At 41.0% G+C, this 25996-nt stretch overlaps 1 protein-coding gene across 3 annotated transcripts in view; it reads right to left on the bottom strand.

Annotated features, from left to right (window-relative positions):
* The window catches only part of LOC136862798 (facilitated trehalose transporter Tret1-2 homolog), a 742518-nt gene that overhangs the window by 70385 nt on the left and 646137 nt on the right, over positions 1-25996 (bottom strand). For all 3 annotated transcript variants that reach the window (XM_067139054.2, XM_067139053.2, XM_068226159.1), the window contains one exon: positions 25410-25595. In XM_067139054.2, the coding sequence (XP_066995155.1) occupies positions 25410-25595 (186 nt within the window). The remainder of the gene's footprint in view (positions 1-25409; positions 25596-25996) is intronic.

The raw sequence follows: 25996 nt of genomic DNA on the forward strand, positions 1-25996 counted from the left end.
ACGTTTGCCACATTCTAACAGTAGAATGACGCTGTTATTCGCATTAGTGCTGGGAGAGGAGGCCGTCCTCCGAGTGACTGAATCGGTTGTAGCAAGTGAAGCGCTCCACCGGAATTCTCCGGTACTACTGCGGAGAATTGCCGAGGTATACGGAGGGTGACGGAGGAAACGGAGCGAACGTGCTCTGCTTAGTGCTGGGGACGGAGCGGAGCAGTTGTTGTGACGTCATCACCCGGTAGTACCGAGTGAACTATCGAGTGAATGTCCTGACGCGGGACGTTTAAACACGTTATAGGTATGGCACTGCGAAGGTATTGCATCTCCCTATTAATACCCTTCTCTCACGACGTAACAACTGTAACTAACTGCATATATATTCACTATAATTGTTATATACGTAACTGCTAGGAAGTAGGAGGTAGTATGTGGAATAAATGTTAGTAACTCATATAGTTAACTCATTCGAATAGTGAAACAAAGTATGGCACATACCTACCGAAAGGGTTTGTATACAAGGGGATTGGAAGTTAACAGAAAATTAATGTATTAACAATTATTTCGTAAGTTCATATGATACGGTACACTGTTAATGAGAAGAATAACCTGAATATAAAGAATCTTATCAGAATACAATGAAAAACACTGACATAATTTCATCAACAGGATGACAAAAATAATTACGTAAATGAACGTTGACTGGAATGTCCTTCTTAGCAAATGTGATTACAAAACATATCTGACAACATACTACTACACGTCCCAATGCCAAACAGCTATCAGTAGAATGCTTCTATAAAAAACAGTTATATTATATTATATTATATTATATTATATTATATTATATTATATTATATTATATTATATTATATTATATTATATTATATTATATTATATTATATTTGATGTGCCACCACCCGTCGCGTATGTGCGGCCAAAAATTTGCATTTTGCGTGTTTCCTATTATCAGTGATGTCAAAAAACTGCCAGGCATCCAACGGTTTTCGTGGCATTTGTGGAACAACGTTCTGTAAAAATTTCTTTAAATTCCTTTAAATGTTCTAAAAATATAACTACTATTTACGAATATGTTTAAATATCACATTAACACCACAAATATAATCTAACAGACTTTACATTATCTACAAAACATACCAAGCGTAAGAAATATATACGTACATTCGAAACACACAGATTGAAGACAGGTACTTTCGTACGTGTGTTGTGCGCTACACTGTGCTCAGGTCCTCCGCGAGTACTCGCAGTTGTAAGCGGAGGGGATCGGTGGTGCGCTCTACCGCTACAACCGGATTACTCATCGGTATTACTCGCTCCGTCCCCACCTCTAGCTGTGCTCATTCGGAGAAACCACTCTTTCCTGTCAGTTGCTGCGGGTGACGGGTGAACTTTCTGGCACCGTTAACTTCACTGTTTGGCTAATGCCACGAAAACCATGAGTTGTTTGGAACTTTTTCGATGCAAAAGGCGATCAGAACAAGTCTGCCAAGTGCAAATTATGTCCTCGTAGTTTTTAACGGGAGGCGGCACATCTAATTTCTTTGATCATTTAAAGGAGTCGTAAGCAGTGTTTGGAACCAACAACTGAGCAAAGTAGCGAGGCAGTGAAGAAAATAAGCGCTTGAATCTGCAACAGCTCGGCATTGTCCGGGATGAAGGCTTCAGGAAGTTTGTTAACGATTTAAATCCGAGGTATGAACTACCATGTTCCCGAACTCTGTCTGAGGTAGGTGGAAAATGAACTCGTATTGCACAATTCATTGTACAGTATTACAATTAATTGCCAGCTATTTCTGTGATCGATACCTATGTTAGATTTATTTCTTCTTAGGGAATTCTAGGCGAAATACATGACGAAGTACGCAATATGCTGAACATCGAAATGGCAGCAGCAAAACGACTAACTGTTGGACATCCAATAGACAAGACCCGTACACAACTGTGGGTGCCCATTTTATATCAAAAGCGTCAAATGCACTGATGTCCGCATGTCTGGCAACGGAAATTCTGGAAGGAAGTTATACCGCGGAGCATATCGCTAGCCGCTTGTCAGACATCATCAATTCTTGGCAGCTGTCTGGTAAAGTGCCACTAATTACTACGGATAACGCTGCAAATATGGTAGCTGCGGTACGAAAGTTAAATATCCTCCATGTTTCCTGTGTAGCGCACACACTTAATTTGACCATAATTGATGTGATAAAGAGCACGTTGCCTTTACGTACGCTTTTGGATACTTGCTCCAATATTGTCACACATTTCAAGTAAGTACGTCACAACAGAAGTAAAAGTAAGATTAGGGTTGTAAGTTTTGAAATATTAAACTCAAGGCATTGCCGAACTATGGCTTATAAAAATGCATTTGCTCCAGGCCTTCTCGCAACGCTGCTAGTCTATATTTCCTAATTTTTCTTCTAGGCACAGTACTGTTGCAAGCCATAAAGACAGTTAAGAGTCCAGTAAGCAGCCACTCCGGCTTATTCAGTACTGTTCGACCCGATGGAACAGTCAGCTTGCCATGATGCGCCGTCTCCTCGAGGTAAAGGACCAACTCATAGTGGCCCAGTCGGAACTTGTGAATGCGCCGCAAGCGCTAACAGGTGAGAATTACGACTACAGTGTAATGTATTGAAAACCCTGCTTTTTGTAACATTTGAATATAATGTATGAACACAACATTTTCCAGCTGAGGAATGGTTGACCTTAAAGAAGTGCGTAGCAATTCTAGACCCATTCAAAACGATGACTAACATGTTATCCGGAGAACTATACACCAAGTGTTCTCACGTGATCGCTTTGGTGCAAGGGTTATTTATCCCTCTTTCTGCGGGCGGAAGTAGAAAAACCAGCTACCACTGTGCGAGAGATTGTCCTCGAAGCAAGTATGGAAGCCGAAATAACGCTACATTTTGTATATGAAACTCGTTCTATAACAAGGACGGTAACTTTTCTTGATCCTAGGTACAAAAAGGATGGATTTCGAATACCAGATCACGCAGAAGAAGCACGAAAACAGGTTAGTGTTACTATTTTTATTGGAACAAAAGCACGATGTGTTCACTGTCTATATAGCCTACACTTTTCAGAAAAGCAAGCATGTGACAATTTTTCAGGTTGAAGTCGAGCTAAGCACTATGATCCAAAGGCATGATAGGCTACAAGCAGCAGCAGAAAGTTCTACATCGTTGGAAGAAGAGCCTGCTGAAGGCAGACGTAATCTCTTAGCGTTTTTGGATGCAAAGCGACGTGTTTCTACGCCTACGTTGAATACTACGATACTCCTAAGGCAGTACGTGGAATTAGAGCCAGAGCCTGACCCTGTCAACCTTCCTACTTCTAAAAACATCACTCAGGCTTATTCGTCTACTAATGTCATTCCACTCACTGACAGCTCTGTACATACCACCTAGTCGAGCCTCGTCTCCTTTCTCCCAAGTCTTCCCAGCCCAAACTTTGCAACATTTTTGGCCGTGCGGTTAGGGGCGCACAGCTGTGAGCTTGCATCCGGGAGATAGTGGGTTCGAATCCCACTGTTGGCAGCCATGAATATGGTATTCTGTGGTTTCCCACTTTCATAACAGGCAAAAGATGGGGCTATACCTTAATTAAGGCCAAGGCCGCCTCCTTCCACTCCTATGCCTTTCCTATCCCATCGTCGCCATAAGACCTATCTGTGTCAGTGCGACGTAAAGCAAATAGCAAGAAAAGCAACATTTTTGTAACGCTACTCTTTTGTCGGAAATCACCCAGAACAAATCGAGCTGCTTTTCTTCGGATTTTTTCCAGTTATTGAATCAAGTAACCCTGGTGGGGGGTCCCATACACTGGAACCATTCTCTAGTTGGGGTCTTACCAAAGACTTATATGCACTCTCCTTTTCATCCTTACTACAACACCTAAACACCCTCATATCCATGTGCAGAGATCTGTGACCTTTGTTCACAATCCCATTTATGTGATTACCCCAATGAAGATCTTTCCTTATATTAACACCTAGGTACTTAACAATGATTCCCATAAGGGACTTATACATCATCAACGCAGTAATTAAAATTGAGAGGACTTTTCCTATTTGTGAAACTCACAACCTGACTTTTAACCCCGTTTATCACCATACAATTGCCTGCTCTCCATCTCACAACATTATCGAGGTCATTTTGCAGTCGCTCACAATCTTGTAACTTATTTATTACTCTATACAGAAAAACGTCATCCCCAAAAAGCCTTATCTGTAATTCCAATTCTTTACTCATATCATTTATATATACACTATATAAGAAATCATAAATGTCCAGAAATGCCTTGAGTAATTTCTCTCTTAATTATTACAGGGTCAGATAAAGTTTCACCTACTCTAATTCTCCGAGATCTATTTTCTGGAAATATAGCAACCCATTCCGTCACTCTTTTGTCAAGTCCAATTGCACTCATTTTTGCCAGTAGTCTCCCATGATCCACCCTATCAAATGCATTATACAAGCCAATCGCGATACAATCCATTTGACTTCCTGAATCCAAGATATCTGCTATATCTTGCTGGAATCGTACAAGTTCAGCTTCAGTGGAATAACCTTTCCTAAACCCGAATTGCCTTGTATCGAACCAGTTATTAATTTCGCAAACATGTATAATATAATCAGAAAGAATGCCTTCCCTTAGCATTAGAAATATTATCAATGCGATGCATGTCAAACTGACTGGCCTGTAATTTTCAGCTTTATGTCTATCATCCTTTCCTTTATACACAGGGGCTACTATAGCAACTCTCCATTCCTTTGGTATAGCTCCTTCAACCAAACAATAATCAAGTAAGTACTTCAGATATGATACTATATCCCAACCCATAGTCTTTAGTATATCCCAAGAAATATTATCAATTCCAGCTGCTTTTCTAGTTTTCAACTTTTGTATCTTATTGTAAATGTCCTTGTTATCATACATAAATTTTAATACTTCTTTAGCATTAGTCTCCTCCTCTATCTGGACATTATCCTTGTAACCAACAATCTTTACCTGTTACTGACTGAATACTTCTGCCTTTTGAAGATCTTCACATACACACTCCCCTTGTTCATTAATTATTCCTGGAATGTCCTTCTTGGAGCCTGTTTCTGCCTTAAAGTACCTATACCCTTCCATTTTTCACTAACATTTTTATGACTGCCAATTATGCTTGCCATCATGTTATCCTTAGCTGACTTCTTTGCTATATTCAATTTCCTAGTAAAATTCCTTCAATTTCTCCTCGCTGTCTGCAACACCTGCATCGAATAGCTGTCAGCACGTTGTTTTCTTTAACCAATATTTCTTGTTATTGTTGACAAAAATCAGGGAATTCTCTGTAGACCTAGGGATGATCCTCATCTGTAAGTCAACGTTTGAGGATCTGCAGAGTGATCCACACATGCGAACGTCCTTATCTGTGGATGCAGTTCATGTATGTGGATCTGTAGAGTGATTCACGTATGTGGATCTGCAGAGTAGTGTACAAAACCCCGCAATCTTAGGCTCGATGTGCGCACAATTAGTCAATTAAAGAACTCTCTTCCGCATGTACACGTGGTCTCACAACTGTCAACATTCAAAACACACGCTCCCGTTCGAAACACCTGTTCATTCCGCCATGTTAAGGCATATTCTGCCTCTTAACAGCTATCTAAAGAACTCTGGTCGCAGTTTTCTCAGTGCAATGAAAGCTGTCGAGAAACACGTGGACTGACAAATCTCTATCTGTCAAAACAGCCCCTTCCACCATCTTATGCTTGACCTGCGCTCTATCTGTAATTTCAAAACGCGTGGTCAAACGACCATCATGTGGTTGTCAAAAAAATATCGTCATCTTAGGCTCGTTGTACACTGTCAAGAACTCTCCTCCACGTTGTTCTGGCTGTTGTCAACATTTAAAGTACGCGCTCTCATTCAAAAACGTATGACCATACCGCCATCTGAAGACGTTTTCTAACTTTATCAGTCAACTAATGAACTCTCGTCACCGTTAACGCCCTCTATATCCCGCACCATTGACCGATATTAGAGCAATCTAAATTCCCCTCTCCACCTTCCCATTTCCTCCCACACTCTACCTCGCACTGCAGCATAAAAGGCGGTGCATAGGGAGGGAAGACTTTGCAATCTCTTGTTAGACGGGCTGCAGACTGCTGATCTATCCAGTTAGTCTGCGCTCTCGCGCTTCGAGCCTGTGGGGAACAGACAACTGCTGAGAGGGAAAAATCCGGTGAATGTTCCCTCGGCCAGTGGCTGGTAATCTTTTGGTGGACCCCTCTCCCCCAAAACCGGTCACTAATTTGACCCATGGACTCTTCATCGAGCCTGTGGGGAACAGCAACTGCTGAGAGGAAAATGTGGTGAATGTTCACTGGGCCAGTGGCTGGTGAAGGGTCAGTGGTCCAAGGGGGAGAGATTAGACCCCTCTCCCCCAAACCCGGTCACTAACTTGACCCATTGACTTTTCATGGAGCCTGTGGGGAACAGGCAACTGCTGAGAGGGAAATCCGTTGAATGTTCACTGAGCCAGTGGCTGGTAATCTCTCCCCCAAAACCGGTCACTAACTTGACCCATGGACTCTTCATGGATCCAATCGAAAATACTGATTCAACAAAATTCACATCATCTGCGCTGATCCAGAACCGGCTTTATCCTTTATACTATCTCGGCTCAGTCCGATGTTATTTGAAGATGCTCGGATACGTCACCCTCGTGTCATTACATTTACTGGCACATAAAAGTGTTAGGGTGGAACAAGATTCCGGTATCTGGACATATTCGAAAACCGCAGAAGTAGTTAGTTGGACGTAAAACCAATAACATTGTTATTTACTAATAAAACGCGCTGTAAATGGAAACACATACACAGTGAGATCCAGGAAAAGGGATTAGAGCTGTACTAAATGGTAATTAGTAGGAGATATGGAGGTGGAAGAATGCACATTATTAAGTGTGAGTGGAGAATCGTGAAGACGTCTTCTGTGTTGTCATGAGTTTGTAGAGGCGTGTTAGCTGAGTTACATAGCCACTAGTTTCTCACCGAGACGGCTGAGGTTCATAATCTTCGTCAGTATGGGATTTTTGAAATATTACGTCCTTGTGGTTCTTACAACTCGTGTTCTGCGGCTATGATGACGTTACAAACAGTGGTATAAAACTACTCTTAAAACTTGCTCTCTGTGGGTTGAATGCTGAAATAATAGCATATGATAGAAATGTACCTATGTATGTGAAGAGCTTGGAAACCGTAAAAGTAGTTAGTAGGACGTTAAGGTAAATTACATTACTATTAATAATGAGGTCATACCTCGCTAATTTTGTTTCGAACTTAGGTCTATCCTCTCCCTTCATTTAGTCTTAGTGAGTTAATGGTAACCTGATATTAACACGTGGTCCACAATGCTTCACACGAATATACTGAATTTGTAAGAATCGTTCATTTCTTAGTGAGTCTCCAGGACCCGGGCCGCTCCAGGCTTTAAGACAAAGCTCCGTTCTGTGCCACGATAATACCGGCAAAATTCCTTCCCTCCAGTACTGAGATGAATACAGTTCACTGCTTTGAAATTTGGACTCTAGAAATAACAAGATGACCAAACGAATGTTCCTGTAAATATTTATTCCGAACGTTTTGTGAACCAGGAGCATTTTTACAACGAAGTTTTCTTTTACTTTTTTGTTGAATGTATTGAATTAATTTTTAATACAACCTTTCTCCTCTTCATGAATTCCTCATGCCATAACATACAGTACCGTTTGGAGCTCCGATTCACCTACCTATTTAGTCATGGCCTAAGACGAAAGACGAAAGCAGTTTTTTATAGTTGTCCATTAAAGTGATTGTATGCGTTTAAAACTTCTGTTCAGTTTATTTTCATAAGCATGCAGTTTTTTCAACTACGGGTGATGAAAGCCATGACTAAGAAATAGTAAAGCAATATGAGCATGAAAATGAAATGGCGTATGGCTTTTAGTGCCGGGAGTGTCCGAGGACATGTTCGGCTCGCCAGGTGCAGGTCTTTTCATTTGACTCCCGTAGGCGACCTGCGCGTCGTGATGAGGATGAAATGATGATGAAGACGACACGTACACCCAGCCCCCGTGCCGGCGAAATCAACCAATTATGGTTAAAATTCCCGACACTGCCGGGAATCGAACCCGGAACCCCTGTGACCAAAGGCCAGCACGCTAACCATTTAGCCATGGAGCCGGACAATATGAGCATGTTCGTAGCAAACTTAAACGCGCCAATTCCTTCAACCCTATGGAACACCTCCATGTTGTACACTCTTTCAATGACTGATGAAATAAATCGGCATAAATTGTAGCATTGTCTTTGTCCGGCTCTTTGGCTGAAGGGTCAGCGTACTGGCCTTCGGTTCAGAGGCCCCTTGGTTCGATTCCCGGCCGGGCTGGAGATTTTATGCGCGTATGGTTAATTCCTACGGTGGAGGATTGGGTGTTCGTGTTTGTCGCAATACTTTCCTCTTCTTAACTTATTCAAACAACACATCACGCAATAGTGAAGACATCCCTCCGCATAGGGTTGGCATCACGAAGGACATCCGGCCGTAAAACAGCGCCAAATCCACATGTGCGAGTGTAGGGTAAGTCTTAGAAGAAGTAGTAATATTTTGTTTAGACCGGTTCGTTGGCTGCATGGTCTTCGTACTGTTCTTCGGTTCAGAAAGCTCCGCGTTGGGTTCCCGGCCACGCCGAGGCTCTTAACAGCGTATAGTTAATTTCTATGGCTCGGGGACTGGGTGTGTGTGTTAGTCTCAATACAGTACACTACTAACTGCCAGAGAAACACGCAATAACGAATACATTCCTCCACACAGGGTTTGCGTCAGGAAGGGCATCCTGCTATAAAATGAGCCAAATACATATGAAGTGCCGACCCCAATAACTTGGAATTAAGTCCAGGAAGAATAAGAGTATTGTTTTATTTAGTGAGATGGGATCGACGTCAGTAAGTTAGTCTGTCAGTCGTTGTCCAGCTGAGCTCGATGGAATTTAAAAGTCTTTAAATGCAACAACTCCGTGACTTTGGCGAGAAAATTTCGATATCCGGAGTCTCTTAAAACCTTTCACAGGTGATAGAACGTTAAACAAATATCATTATTGCATTCGGTAAGATAAGAGTGGATTCGTCGTAGAACCTAGTGGATGTAATACTAGCCTCACCGTTGCGGCCTGCCTATAGATGAGAGTCGCTCACATAGTACACATTGCAGATACAGTATGGCAGCCCCTACACTGAAACCCGAGCAGGGTGGTCGGCGGTGCGGCAGGCGGAGAGAGCGCGCGTACTATCAGTTTTTAAATATTTATTTATTTTTATGTCTAAATGGAGGGCTCTTTTCTTCAGTACGTCGTCGAACTGCGTCCTGTGTTCTATGTACACTGACTGACAGAGCAAATGCAACATCAAGAAGGAGTGGTCAGAACTTTATGCCAATTGCAGGGTAGACTGACGTCACTGAGGTATGCTCATGATGTGAAATGCGCCGCTGTGCTGCGCACGTAGCGAACGATAAATGGGACACGGCGTTGGCGAATGGCCCACTTCGTACCGTGATTTCTCAGCCGACAGTCATTGTAGAACGTGTTGTCGTGTGCCACAGGACACGTGTATAGCTAAGAATGCCAGGCCGCCGTCAACGGAGGCATTTCCAGCAGACAGACGACTTTACGAGGGGTATGGTGATCGGGCTGAGAAGGGCAGGTTGGTCGCTTCGTCAAATCGCAGCCGATACCCATAGGGATGTGTCCACGGTGCAGCGCCTGTGGCGAAGATGGTTGGCGCAGGGACATGTGGCACGTGCGAGGGGTCCAGGCGCAGCCCGAGTGACGTCAGCACGCGAGGATCGGCGCATCCGCCGCCAAGCGGTGGCAGCCCCGCACGCCACGTCAACCGCCATTCTTCAGCATGTGCAAGACACCCTGGCTGTTCCAATTTCCCGTCGATTGGTTGAAGGAGGCCTGCACTCCCGGCGTCCACTCAGAAGACTACCATTGACTCCACAGCATAGACGTGCACGCCTGGCATGGTGCCGGGCTAGAGCGACTTGGATGAGGGAATGGCGGAACGTCGTGTTCTCCGATGAGTCACGCTTCTGTTCTGTCAGTGATAGTCACCGCAGACGAGTGTGGCGTCGGCGTGGAGAAAGGTCAAATCCGGCAGTAACTGTGGAGCGCCCTACCGCTAGACAACGCGGCATCATGGTTTGGAGCGCTATTGCGTATGATTCCACGTCACCTCTAGTGCGTATTCAAGGCACGTTAAATGCCCACCGCTACGTGCAGCATGTGCTGCGGCCGGTGGCACTCCCGTACCTTCAGGGGCTGCCCAATGCTCTGTTTCAGCAGGATAATGCCCGCCCACACACTGCTCGCATCTCCCAACAGGCTCTACGAGGTGTACAGATGCTTCCGTGGCCAGCGTACTCTCCGGATCTCTCACCAATCGAACACGTGTGGGATCTCATTGGACGCCGTTTGCAAACTCTGCCCCAGCCTCGTACGGACGACCAACTGTGGCAAATGGTTGACAGAGAATGGAGAACCATCCCTCAGGACACCATCCGCACTTTTATTGACTCTGTACCTCGACGTGTTTCTGCGTGCATCGCCGCTCGCGGTGGTCCTACATCCTACTGAGTCGATGCCGTGCGCATTGTGTAACCTGCATATCGGTTTGAAATAAACATCAATTATTCGTCCGTGCCGTCTCTGTTTTTTCCCCAACTTTCACCCCTTTCGAACCACTCCTTCTTGGTGTTGCATTTGCTCTGTCAGTCAGTGTATTTGTGTAGTAGTTTTCCTTAAACCCAGCAAACGTACCAGAACATTTCCAATTAGAACACCTGGATTTGCATTGCAATGCTCGACAACGGGACATATTTACGCAGAGAGGAGTTTGCCTGCATTTGATCGTACTTTCACCGGGCTAGGCTTACCTCGACTTCATCCAGAAGTAGCGGAAGTGTTTTTAACGTTTGGGTTCACCTATGTAACTGAGCGGTTTTTCTCCGTCCTTAAAATTACGAACTCAAGACTATGGTCGTGTGTGATGGACGCAAAACTGAAAAACATTTAGTGCTATGTGACAGTTTAGATATTTAAAATTCAGCATATATGGAACAGACTGCACCTACAGTCGATTTGGCAGCATGCGGCGGTACGCAGCTAGCGTAGAGTGAGAGAGTGTGGCATTGAGGAGTGCTGCGCGGTGCCCTTGTGCATACTTCACAATGAACTGCAGGAGTTAGCGGTCCTGCTGCAGATTTACGTTGACCGTTCCATTTATTTCATCTGGTTGTTACTCTTGCCAAGATTAATCTAACGACTTGGTCATTTGCTTGTAGGTGTTACACGCCACATGCCAGTTCATGAGTTAAGTTTGTAGCTCAACAACATTTATATTTTTACAGGTACTGAGCTATCAGGTTCCGATAGTTCAATATCGCGCTGAGCCTTATCTATTCAATCGAAATGAGAAGACAATTTGATGTTACTTGTTTATTAACTTAGCTGATTATTCCTATGTACAACTGTAGATTAATTACATCTCTACTATGATCAGGGATCGAACCCGTGATCCGAGACGTGCGAAGCCTGAGAGCTTACTAGTCTGTAGCTGACTGGTTGACGAATGAGTGATAAGTCTTATGAGACTATTGGTTTTATATGCTTAGCTTTCAGGTTACAATCACGTGTCAGTCCACTGGAAAACAATCTTACATGTTTATGACAAGATGGGTTGGTGACGTATAGTTGAGCAATATTGCAACACACTTGTGAAATATTGCAGTAAGTCGTGAGTGCCACCAAATCTGAACAACACATATTTTCTCAGAAAAGGAGGGTAATCTTGTTATTGTCAAAGTTTGTTATTCTCAAGAAACCCATGTTTCTTGGAGAGTGTTTCCTAAGTGAAATAATGTGAAGCAATATAATTTTACTTCCTCGTGAAACGACCAAGTATGGTCTTAGTTTATAATATATATTTAAAATCCCAAATTCTGGACTGTGAAAGTCCTGGACTCGACACTAGTTGTCGGGATACATAACTCCTCCACCGTCAGTTGCTTATTACCGTCCTCGGTAATATCTTTCTTATTTTTACATTTTCCATTTTTACATAGATTACATAGTTGATACAGTCTTTTCCTAAAGATTAACGAAATAATACACAATATACTTATTATAAAAATTACAGTCGTATATATAAAATGCTTTTTAGTAGTATTACCTTTTGGGACAGGTGTCAGGTCTGATTTCAGTTTCTTTACATCAAGGTGGGAGAAATGGAATTTTATTTCATTCCTTACATAGGGTTCGTCCTGGATTGATATGAGTGGGAATGAGTATACATAATTTGTTGGATGCTGTTGCAAGGTTATACCCATGCTGGAAATAGGGCAGGATTCATTGGTATATATAATATTTGGTCCGGATAACTTGATAGTTCTTTGAAAATCTTGGCATGTCTGCAAAATAACCTGAGGGGTTTTGCTAAAAAAGAGAATATGTTCCCTGTTTAAGGGTTGAAATAATTGTACATCATTGTTAACAAAAGCAAATTCACATCCTGAAGTGTCTGTTAGATTACACTTAGTGGTTCTGACATTATAATATATACATACATAAGATTGAGTATTCTTAATACAAGGTACACTTGACCATTTCAAGGTGGAACCTTGTAAATAGTATCTTTCTGAAGGAATTAATACAAGATTGTTAATACTAGGCATAGGTGAAATTGAATACATTTGATACTGATTTCCATCTGTGATTGGCATAGCAAGAATCACAATCATTTCTTTGTCCATCATGAGAACTTGCGTTCTTGATAATTTAAGATTTTCGATTTGATGGTATTGATCAGTATGAATCAAAGTCTTAGTGGGATATATTGATATTAAATGATTTATTATATTTGATAGGTCTCTTTGTGAAAAGATTTTTATATTGGTCATTTCATTAAATGATAAATTGATGGTTTCTTGCAGCACTCGCACAATTTTATTAAATTTACTCGCGCACAGTAACACATATTGTAAATGTTCCAATATATTTATCTTGAAGTCTTCTTCCTGTAAGATACCTTGGATTACCTTCATATTATCATTGACATGGTTCATTTCATCATAGAATTTTTGAGTAATTGAGTTAGCAAATGATACAAGTTTATTTATGTGTTTAATTTCATTATTATGACTTTGTTTTAATGATTCTATTTGACTTTGCAAGTTGTCTAAATCGTTCTGATCCAAATTTCCAGAGATGAATTTGATCACGGTACCTAAGCCATTTATTAAACCTCTTTTAGTCCTAGATGTGTTAGGTAATATTTTATTTAATTCCTTCTTTGCTTCCTTAATGGCTTCATTTAATTCGGACATTAAATAAGGGAAAGTGTTATTACTTCGAGATATTAGGCTTGTAACAGTGTTACGAATATTATTATAAGATTCTCTTAAACTATTGAGATCAAAATGAAACATGAACTTGTGGTAATCGTTAATTATTGTGGCAGATCCCATTGAGTCAGCATAAAATCCTTGGGTTTTTATGGGCTGAGTGAGGATGGAGCCGTATCCGAGGAGGAACCTGGAAGTGTAAGAATACTTCTTTTAGGTTTTATGTCCCGGAAATTTCTTACATGTATTTTACCATTTTTCATTTTACAATGTACCCTGTTTTCTTCAATTTTGGTTATTACACCTTCATTGTACAGGTTTTTTGATTTCTTGTTTCTAGTGAGTGGATCTAATACATACACAGTGTCATTAATTTTGTATGTATGATCAAAAGTGTCAGTGTTAGGTTTAGTGCAACTATCTTTTAGAATTTTCAACTGATTTCCTTGTCTTTCAATATACTCATTGATTTTAGGAGAGGGTGAGAAGGTATGGTCTAACGCTTGGTAGTAAGGACCATAGAGAACGTTAAATGGAGGTCGTTTAGTTGTGGAATGGATTGAGGAATTGTAATTTATGATTATTGTGGTTACAAGTTCCGAGAGTGGAGTGAATTTATCAGAGTCTCTTGAAATACGTAATTTTTCAAGCAAGGTTGAATTGAATCTTTCTACTGGAGAGTTAGACGAAGAATTCAAAGGAGTGGTAGAATGGTACTCAATATTTGTGGCTTTACAGTATTCTTTAATGACCTTGTTCTCGAATTCTCCTCCTTGATCATGGGTAATTTTCTTTGGAAACCCATGGTGTGAGAAATATACTTGTAACTGACTTAGCACGGCTAAAGCTGTGCCATTCGGCAGTACATATGCTTGTCCGTATTTTGAAAATACATCTATCACAGTTAAGATGCGATTCTGTTCAAAATGGAACGTATCAATGTGCACTTGCGAAAATGGGTGATCCGCTGTTATGGGACCTTGGTTCTCTACTTCGTTAGGGTGTCTCTCATATTTGTTTCTCTGGCAAAGATTACATTGGTTTATCAGTGTTCTAATGTGCTCACGTAAGTGTGGCCAATAGTACTTAGTTCGAAGGTGTTCATAGGTTTCTACGATACCATTATGATTTTCAGAATGATAGTGCAAGATTAATTGCCTCTGAGTTTCTGGACATTCAATGTCTTCCAAGAACTTGCATGATCTAATGATAATTAGTTCAGAAGTAAATAATTTCTGACATGCTCTAATAAAGGGGATTTCTAGAGTTATGTCATCGAAATAAGTAGCATACTTATTAGATGTGACAATTATTTTGAGTAGCTGATCACTCAAATCTTTCTGAAAATTATTTCGTGTAACGATCATAATGTGTCGTGTATATTTCTTGAATAATTTTTGTTCAAGAATCTTAGGAGAATTGCCATATTTAACTATGATCTGATTACGATTCTGATTCAGATTTCGTTCAGATGATTTTAATGTAAATATGGGGTCTTCTTGGTTGGAGTGAATAGTTTCATTGTCCAATTCATTCTGGTATGCATCATCTCCGGGGATAGCTGCATTGGAAACTGTTTCATCATTTGCATTTATTTCTACTCTAGAGAGTGCGTCTGCTACATAATTAGTTTTGCCTTTGACGTACTTAATGTCAAAGTCAAATTCTCCGAGTTTTATCTTCCATCGATAAAGTCTCGAACTTGGGTCCTTCAGAGTGAAGAGCCATTGTAGCGGGCGGTGGTCACATTCTACTTGGAAGTGCCGTCCCCATAGATAGGGCTTAAAATGTTTGCTACTATCTACGATAGCGAGTATCTCTCTTTCTATTGTGGAGTAGTTTCTTTCTGCGGGATTTAAGGTTCTCGAGTAGTACGCTATGGGGTGTCCTTTCTGTGACAGAACGCTTCCCAGAGCAAAATCTGAACTGTCCGTAGTTAACGTGAATGCTTCTTCGAAGTCTGGGTAGACTAGCACAGGAGCATTTATTAAAAGGGTCTTAAGAGTTTTAAATGCGGACTTGTATTCAGCATTTTCTGCGTCGACTTTTGTTCCTTTCTTTAGGTAGCGAACCATGGGTTGTGCTACTTTCGCGAAATCCTTTATGAATTTTCTATAAAATCCAGCTAGGCCAAGAAATTGTTTAATTTCCTTGGTAGATTTCGGAATAGGGTAGTCTTTAACTACTCTGATTTTTTCAGGATTCGGTTTTACTCCATCTCGTGATACAACGTGTCCAAGAAAGGCGACTTCTTTATGGAGAAACTCCGTTTTGTCGAGTTGTATCTTGAGATTTACTTCCCTTAATTTCTGCAGCACAAGAGTTAAGTGTTGCATGTGCTCTTCTAGAGATTTGCTATATATGATTATATCATCAATATACACAAAGCAGAATTTATACAAAAAGGGGCGTAGGACATTGTCCATTACACGCTGAAAAGTGGCTGGAGCATTTTTAAGACCAAATGGCATTCTTCTGAACATTAGATGCCTATTGTCAATAGTAAAAGCAGTCTTCTCTATAGACCGGGGATCCATTTCTATCTGGTGAAATCCCTGGGCTAAATCTAAAGTACTGAAATATTGGCAATGACCGAGGTTGTCTAAAATTTCTGTTATTCTTGGGAGGGGATATTTATCCTCGATCGTCTTTCTATTTAGCTGTCGAAAGTCTAAAACCAATCTCCATTTCTTTTCCCCTGAAGCGTCTAGCTTCTTGGGTACAATCCAGACAGGATTACAATATGGAGATTCACTATGCGTGATTATTCCTTGGTCAAGTAGCTTTTCTACTTCGTCATTTAGTAGTTTCTTTAATGTGGGTGGATACCTATAATTCCTTTGATGTACCGGATCTTCATCTGTAGTGCGGATGAAATGTTTTACTGCACTAGTAAATGTCAAGTCACATCCTGGGTAGTAGAAAACGTCTGAGAATTCAGAGCATACGCTTCGAATTGCCTGGTCTTCTAAATCGTTCATGTGTTGGGTACGAAGATATTCGTTAATGTCTCTTTCTGTGATTGAATTTATTTCTAATGGTTGAATAATTATATTGTCTAAAGGTTCAACTAAAATAGGTTCAGTGAATTCTTGTTTCAATTGGGTGTTTGTTGGATAAAGAACTTGGTAGTCCTCAGCGAATAAAATTGCGTCTGAAAAATACTTTCCATCACATTCGAACCCAGGAACGTATACGTCTCCTTGTTGAATATTGACTGGAATAGCAGTAGTGTGCGCATCTAATGTTGGTTGAAAACTTTTCTGCTTATTGGAGGAGTGAAAGTGAAAAGGTATGTCTTTGTTGGCTAGAACAACTAGGTTCGATGCATAGTCAATTTTTGCTCTTAATCGGGCAAAATCAGCAGTACCAATTAATGCGTCGAAATAATTATGCCATTGCATAACTCTGAAATTTACAGGGGTGTCAATATTATATTCGGAAAAAATAGGAAATCGGACATTGTCTTCTCCTATTGTTTCAGAGTGAACCGATTGTATGCAAAATGGGTCCTTGAATATAAAATCTGAAAATAATGTATGTGCTATTGACGGATTCATGATTGAATTGCAAGCACCACTGTCAATCAAAATTTTTAGTCCAAATAGGTTGATAAATGGTAATTTGGGAGTATTACAAATATTGTTTAAGTCTTCGACTTGGATGACTGGGTTATACGAAAATCCTGACATTGTTCTTCATTGTCGTACTCATTTGAACAGTAGGGAGAGTTAACCTCAATGCTATATTCATTTGAAAAGTTAGGTGAGTCTGACTGAGGGTCGAACTCATCTTCTTGCTGAAATATTCCTGCTACGGAATATAATTCTTCTGGCTGTGTATTTTCAAGTGGTTCCATGTGAGAATTTACATTTCCTCTAACGGTTGAAACACCAGACATAGGTTGCGGAAAGCTTTGGTTTGGGCGGTTAGTAGGAGTGAAACGTCTACCAATGTTATTTGGAGTAGGGTAAGGACGATTCGTTGGAGCTGTGGATTTAAAAGGTTGTTGCTTCGTAGGCTGGAAAGGTTTGAAGTTAGATTGATTTGGATTGTTATTAAAGAATGATCGGTTAGGTTGATTCTGAGGTATGAATTGATTAGTTGGTCTTTCTTGGGTATTAATGTTGTGATTTATGAATGGGTTGTGTCTTGTGTAATTTACTGGCTGAGTGTTTTGAAATCTGTTAGGAGGTAACTTTGGTGTTCCTCTCAACTGATCCATGTAACTCTCATGTGCCCTGTCATTGTCAAAAGATCGACAAAGTCTGAGCGCTTGATTTAGGTCTGTAATGTGTGCGTATCTTAAGAAAGAACGGTAAGGTTCTAAGATACCGGCTTTGAATGTGGTCAAACTCAAGTCTTCTAATTCTCGAAGTTTTAATTCTAGAATCTGATCCCGATAGTTTATTTTGCACAAACTTTTACATTGAAGAGTCAATGTGTCCAGTTTGTCATGATACTCTGTATACGACTCGTTCCGTTTCTGGTAACAATTCGAGATCTCTTGAACCAAGAGTCTTTCATCTTTGACATTACCATATTTTCTTATGAGTTTTTCTTTAAATTTCTCATAATTACTGTTAGCGTCTAAGTCTAAGATGCTGCATGCTTCTCCTTTTAATTTGGCTTTAACTACATTAAAAAGAAAGTCATTAATTATGGCCGCATTGGGAGCTGTGGCAGCTCTTTTATGCGTGTTTAGAAAAGATTCACATCTTGCTATAAAATAATCTAGACTGCAAGATGAACTGCCGCTAAATTCAGGTAGTAATTGAATTTGCGCGTATTCAAATTTTGATAATAGCTCTGTTTCTGACATGTTGAGCTTATTAGTAATGAATAAATATAATAAATATTTAAATGATTATTAATTCAATTAACTGTGACAAGCGAAAGGTCTTATAGATTCTACACTATATTCACGTTAATATGAAAGGCAAGAAATTATTATTAGTTTTGTTTAGTGCTCATTCGCTGGCTTCGTTTGTTACACATGAAATGAACCAAGCTAATTAATATTCAGGCTCACAAATAAGGTATTTGTAGTAGACTTACAGGCATGAAAAGATGATCAGCGTTGACTGCATCCTGCATGAGCTGTGGAAGTCGGGTGTCTTCTCTGGTCGTCGTGATGGTCCGAAAGGCGCCTGGTCAGCGTTGTCGGTTCCAGCAGGTCGACAGGCGTTGTCAGTAGGCGGATGTGTCGAAAGGCCCCTTCCTTGAGGAGTTGTCGCTCGCCTCCGACAGTCTGCGATGATGAAGTAGTCGAAAGGCCCCTGGCGGAGTTGTCGTTCTACTTCTTTCAGAGCAGCTTGGCTTCCGATGAATAGATTTCTCAGTGTTGCGAATGGCTAATTTGGTGTCGCTAGCAAAGTCACGAAAGGCCTCCTTGTGAGGTTGTCAGTAAACTTCACCACCTTACTCGTAGATTATTGTGAATAATCATTAGCCATCCCGGACGCAGGCCCCCAGTTAAGTTTGTAGCTCAACAACATTTATATTTTTACAGGTACTGAGCTATCAGGTTCCGATAGTTCAATATCGCGCTGAGCCTTATCTATTCAATCGAAATGAGAAGACAATTTGATGTTACTTGTTTATTAACTTAGCTGATTATTCCTATGTACAACTGTAGATTAATTACATCTCTACTATGATCAGGGATCGAACCCGTGATCCGAGACGTGCGAAGCCTGAGAGCTTACTAGTCTGTAGCTGACTGGTTGACGAATGAGTGATAAGTCTTATGAGACTATTGGTTTTATATGCTTAGCTTTCAGGTTACAATCACGTGTCAGTCCACTGGAAAACAATCTTACATGTTTATGACAAGATGGGTTGGTGACGTATAGTTGAGCAATATTGCAACACACTTGTGAAATATTGCAGTAAGTCGTGAGTGCCACCAAATCTGAACAACACATATTTTCTCAGAAAAGGAGGGTAATCTTGTTATTGTCAAAGTTTGTTATTCTCAAGAAACCCATGTTTCTTGGAGAGTGTTTCCTAAGTGAAATAATGTGAAGCAATATAATTTTACTTCCTCGTGAAACGACCAAGTATGGTCTTAGTTTATAATATATATTTAAAATCCCAAATTCTGGACTGTGAAAGTCCTGGACTCGACACTAGTTGTCGGGATACATAACTCATGTACTTAAGCCGAGACCATCAGCGCAAGTCACTTATATCATCGTCTCTAATAATATAATCTTCAAATTTGATGACTCGACAATGCCAATTTTTTAATGTCCTGTTCTTGTCAAATAACGTCATCTCTCGGAAATATTCTCCAAAACTGGAAAAATGTTGCTGTTTCCTCCAAGAGTCGTCATACGTCAATGGAAGTACCGGTAGACAGCTAGTAATATTACAGGTGTTATCTGTCAGATGGGAACTTGAGCGTGGAGGCTGGTCCAGTTGTATCACATGTCATTTCGAAAATAGTCCAATCAAGGAAGTTAATGCGTGTTTCTGCGAACATCTTGCTACGTCAAGTGTTCTCTTCACTGTATTACTGCAATTGACAATTGCTTAACCTCTGTGATATTTCTGAGTAACCATACTCATGATCCAACCAATTATTCTCAATTGAGCAATGTTATGGAGTTGTATGATTGTTCTTTGAAACCATTTGTCTTTCAGCCAATAAAATCTCCGCTACAATGTTGCATTAGTACCGGATATGACCCTAGGACATACCGACTATCGGTGGTAGTTCTGAGAGAACACTCTCAGAGTGTATCTACACTTATTCCAGACGAATACTGGAGTGTTACCTTACAACTAGGATTTGGTGCACACGTCTGTCACTAGCACAGTTGATGAATCGGAGAGTTGTATCAAGCCGTCTTCGTCAATTCAGAAATAATTTAGGGTTGCTTGACAGGAGTTTAAAGCCAATGTCGTAGTACTGTGTACAATTGAATAATCAAAAATTGACGCGTGAAATTTTTTAAACTCCTGAATCGCGTATCTTCGTCCTCGGGTGAGACGGTAAAGCAAACGACAAAAAGTGATGGGAGTCGTTTTGTCTTAAACGACACGTTTCTGACGAAATACGACTGTATGTGCATAATGGAACTTTCCAGATACAAGAATATCATTAAAGAATCCAATGAAATGGACGAGAAACTGCGAAAATGGTTAAATAAGTATGTGAAGCGAGGGTCGCGCCTGGCAAGTGAATCTCGATCTGAAGCACTTCAGGGCGTGTCAGTCAGTGTTTCTGTAGGGGGAAGGTCCTTGATTATCGACCGGAAGATTCGGAGTTCGAATATTGCTGTCGGCAATTTTTCTTTTTTCCTACTGAATTCTGTTACTCTATTGCGTAACATAACCATACTAATAGCCTTTGCATTTCCATTCTGAGTGCTTGCAATGAACGCGTAGTTTATTATCACCGCCAATCGAAGGACTGTTATAGAGGTGTAAATATGCTACATGTCATGCACAGCGGGGAATATTAAGCGTGCTCATGCGAGTGCCAGTTAGCTCCGAGTAAGCGTACCTACCTTTCAAGATTGGAACAAGTGTTCGAGTCCTACTCTACGGACTGTATTTCTTTTTAACATTTAGAGTGTTGCGTTAACAAAATACACGTGTATTTATATTAATTGTGGAATCTGGCGGTGTGCTTTTAATTGTGTTAGTAATGAAAGGACCGTTTTAGACATTACTTCATACCTCGTCCAGCAACCATCGGCTTGAACAACTTGTCGGAGTCGACGTGGCATTGACTTAACAAGCTTCCTAAAGTATTCCTCGTTGAGGGCGATCTCCTGCCGTGCGTCCAACGTAACACCCCACAAACCATCATGCGAAAGCGGAAGAGGATGAGGCCAGTGTTTCTTTATACAGAGTTCCCACCTTGTCTACACATACAGTATTTAGCTGGGTTTAAGTCTGGAGCTCGAGGGACCCAAATGTGCAGTTCAATTAAGTCCTGCTCAGAAAAGCAGCCGTGAATACGACCACTCGTATGGATTGGGGAGTTGTCTTGTACGAACTGTATTTCCTCATATCGATAGCGCTCCCTCACACTCGGAACCATAATATTCTGCAGAATGTCCAAATATTGGTCCGGTGTGAGACGGTCGTCTATCGGATAATCCGATGATCCAGATGATACCTACACTCAACACGACACAGATATGCGGTCACTACGTGAACAGTCTGTTAGGGTACGAGAGTACGAACCCAGGATTTATTAGATAATGAAATTCCACAAATTAATCTGGAATGTAAATTAATGAAAATCAGGAGATATGATTAAATCAGTATGTAACAATATAACAGCATAAGCATGTCTTATAATTAAGAAGCGAGGGAAAAAGTATGTTATGATGTGATTTTGTATAATTCATTTACTGTATGCCTATGTTAGTGGAAGTCCGTATGTATAGAATGTTAGTTAAGATTGCTCAGGACTGTATAACTTGGAAAAGCTGTGGCTAAATCCAGAGAGACGGTTAAAGTCAGGTGGAAATACCTGGAAATGTTGCATCACATAGTTTGGAAACCAGGGTGGCAGTCGGGATATATAAATTAAAGACTATAACATCATTATGAAACAATCGAGTAACGCTAAGCGCAGTTGTATAGACTTCCCAGTGGCCAATCAGGGCATCGGGAATATTTAAAATTTGAACGAGATGTCACTGAATGTAAGATGCTAGAAGATAAGTCGTGTAGTGCGTGTCTACCAGTTGACTTTTCGAATGCCACCGCCACGTGGTCATAATGATATAAGAGCGTGTACAAATAGGGGACTCGCTGACTGATGTTAAGAATGTTCTGCGGCGAGGTTATTCCGATACTCTTCTTGTTCTAGACTGAGATACTTCAGAAGTTGTAATTATGAGGAGATTATTCTAACATTGTTCTTCAGAGAAGAATATTATGTGAGCTTCTTCAGAGATTGTTATTGTGTGGAGGTTATCATCATGGAGACGTTATTTTGAGATATTATTATGTGAAGCTATTCCAATACTTTTCTTATGTGAAGCTGATTGTGAGACTATTCTTATGTTAGCTTAATCGGAGGAGGTTATTCTGATACTGTGCTTATTCTGAGGAGATTATTATGTGAGCTGATTCTAAGATTGAAAGGTACGTAATCGGTTGTGCTGTTTGTTACATAGTACAGCCCATTGAAATGTAAATGCTGTTGTGTGACATCTGGGAGCTGGGAGAAATCAACCGATCATTGTGAGCGCCACTATTAATTCATAATGGCTACTACGAATGAACCTGAAAAAAGAACGCAGATAAGAACATAATGTACCTTACAATAGGAGGTGCACACTCAGACTCGAAGCAAGTATTGTATAAGTGGGAACTGCGTGCTGCATGACAAGCCTCACATAGAAAGGGCACGGTGGGAGATGTGATAGTCGACAGCGTTCGAAAGTTTGAATTCCACGCAGGTTTCTTTTAACCGTCAATTGCCCGGGATGTGGTAAGGCTGCATACTTGATAGCTTCCACAGATTTATTTATTTATTTGGCACTGTAAAGGGCCGTATGTATCGTGGCATAGTGTATGTAGCTGGGTTGGACGAGGATGAGGAGGTGGTGGTCTGTGGCTAGGACACAGGCAACCAGTTAGCTACGTCGTACATGTTCCAAGCTTCATGGACCACAGGTAGGGCAAATCGTGCCTTATTGGAGAGGTAACAACATGCGATGGTTGGTAGGTATGTAGCTGCCCGAACTCCCCTTCTTCGAGACAAGTCACAACACGACACAAGGCTTCTTCACTGCCTTGTGATGTATTCCAGCGACGAGTATGTGGATATGTTAGAGTCATCTATGGGGAAGCTAGACAGAATGCATACCAGGCACGGCGTTTGTGTCAAGAACGCCATCCGGATAGACGACTACCGACAGGCATGACATTTAGGAGTTTGGAAAGATGTCTGCGGGCTACTGCGTCCCTGGGAAGGACACGGCTTGTTCAGGATCATTCCGTGACGTCTGCTTACAATGAAGAGCCTGTCTTGGACGCTATACGGCATAACCCTCATACTAGCACACGGGCCATTGCACAGGAGACGAACATCAGCCGGGCGTCTGTTATGGGGATATTGCATTCCCAGTGGTTTCACCCGCACCATCTTCACTTACACCAGGAGCTCCATTGTCATGATTTCGAAAGCCCAGGTGACGTTCTGTTAATGGACCCTACACCATGTGGACACTGATCCTGCCTTTTTAGTGACCATCTTATTTACAGACGAAGTGCTAATCACCATAATGGAGTGTGGTTAATCCCCATTGGGTACGACAGGAGGCTTTTCAGGTACAGTGGGACGTGAACGTATGGTGTGGCATCGTGGGTGATCACCTCGTTGGTCCCCATCTCTTTGAGGGTCATCTGACAGATGAACTACCACAGTTCTTGACCGCTGAAGTATGTTGTTTCAACCGCGAGCGGCTGTGGTCGTTCGCAACTACCTCCATGAGAACGCGTCTTTATAAATGGATGGCTCCCCAGATCACCCCTGGATTTTTCGTGTGGGGTCGTGTAAAACAACTGGTGACTTTAGACACCTCGTAACGGAGGCATGCCGATCCGTTAAGCCGGAGATGTTGCACCGTGCCAGACAGTCCTTAACTTCTACCACTGAAGTCTATTTAGAAAACATTTAAAAAATTCCGGAATTTCGACAGTTCATCGTGTTACAATGTTTGAGACAGTTGTCTCAGCCTTATCGATTGGATAGTTTTCTCACTTGCTCTTCATTTAATTCAAATTAGTGTAAACATTTTTTTCCCAGCTGAACTCCTTATAACGGCTCAATAATTGCATAAATATCACACAATTTATAACGAGTCAATGTTTATCTGAATATTTAGGAAAACTGGGGAGTTATTCGTTTTACAGTTTTTGGAGAGACCGAGCTGCAGGAAGTTTTCCCTCATAGGAGTTCTTTTACAAGCCCTGCATATTTTTGTCTTATCTAAAATGTTGCAATGTGTAGGCATAATTTTTTTTGAATTATTGTAGTTTTTATTTCCCATGGGTTCCACCTAAAAGTATATGATTATAAGTTCTCAGGCATCATTCTCTTCGTGCCGTTCCCTTGTGAGTTTCAAACATGGCTAGCCACGTGACAATATCATTGGCTTTCCGCCAAGGAGGTCGCTACCGGAATCTCGTCAAATGCATGTGGAATATTTTAAATGATAAGTTGCAAACGTATGGCTCCGATTTCACGTAAAATTGGAGGCCCCGTGAATACGATCACTATATCAATAATCACGTAAGACTGGAGATTCCGTAGCTATAGTTATGATATCACCAGGTACGTAAACCTACAAGCTTGCTTCGGATTATTTACCAAAAAATCTGAGAAAAATGGTGCATTTGGAAGAGACCAAGATGGCTAGTTCGATTCCCACCCCGTCGAATGGTATTTGAGTGTGCTCAAACACGCGAACCTCATGTTGGTACATTTATCGACAGTTAGGAGAACCCCGGCGGGAGAAAATTTCCGACATCTCGGTGTCTCTAAAAACCGTTACTACTTAGTGGAATGTAAAACCAGTATTCTTTTCTTATTATGATTATTAAAATTAAGGCACGAGGGCAAGACTTCAGATCGTCACATTTACAACTAGTGAGAGTCACGAATCGCCCTTTAAAACTACCATCAAATTGCTCAGTATTGGAATAAATCAAATATTCAGCTCCCAGTTTACCTCATAGGGTGTGATAGAAACAGGACGGAAATGGACGTCAGATACACATACACTGTACAATGTGTACATTCATTTACTACAAAGTAAGGAAAAATTTATGCATGGGCAAGCAAAACTTTTTCCATTCGCCAGTAAAGCCAGTAAAATGTGATTTCAAGATCGTAAGTAACTTGACACTATAGAGTGCGACAGTAGTGTTTTGATTCATGAAAAGACAACTTCTTCGCTGACACACACTGTCTGAACACTTACCGGAGGATATTCCTGTGAGAAGCCGGCCGAAGAGCAGCATGGTAAAGCTGCTGGACGTCGCTATGAGGATCCAACCCAGCAGACAAGGTATTCCAGCAATGACGATCGTGTTGAGACGGCCAACGTACTCCATGATTACCCCCGCCATCAGGGCTCCCACAGGAACAATAAGTACCAGAACGCTCGCTGCAATGAATCATTCGCTTGCTGTACTTGTAACATATATATAACTCTTTGGTGCACTTTTCTGATAAATATTTGGAAATATTTCATATTTTTGAAGTCTAATTCATCAATAGTCTTGTGCAGAAATAGGCTGATCTCTAATTAATAAGAAACTTCTTTATATTTATATATTTTTTATGCAAATGCAAATTTACTTTTGTAAATTATGTCACCCAAATACTCTATAGACAAATCGTTTATAATTTTTTATACACGTACTCGAAGAAGATGCATGGATTTATCACTAATAGTTTTTACCGCATTTTATATGAACCAGAATATCTGGAATCCTTATTCTCTCACTCACTTCTTTAGCTCACTTACAAACAGAATTGTTAGTTGACTGTCACAGACCACGTCGC

The sequence above is a fragment of the Anabrus simplex genome, chromosome 2 (assembly GCF_040414725.1).
Source record: "Anabrus simplex isolate iqAnaSimp1 chromosome 2, ASM4041472v1, whole genome shotgun sequence".
In the NCBI taxonomy this organism is placed as follows: domain Eukaryota; kingdom Metazoa; phylum Arthropoda; class Insecta; order Orthoptera; family Tettigoniidae; genus Anabrus; species Anabrus simplex.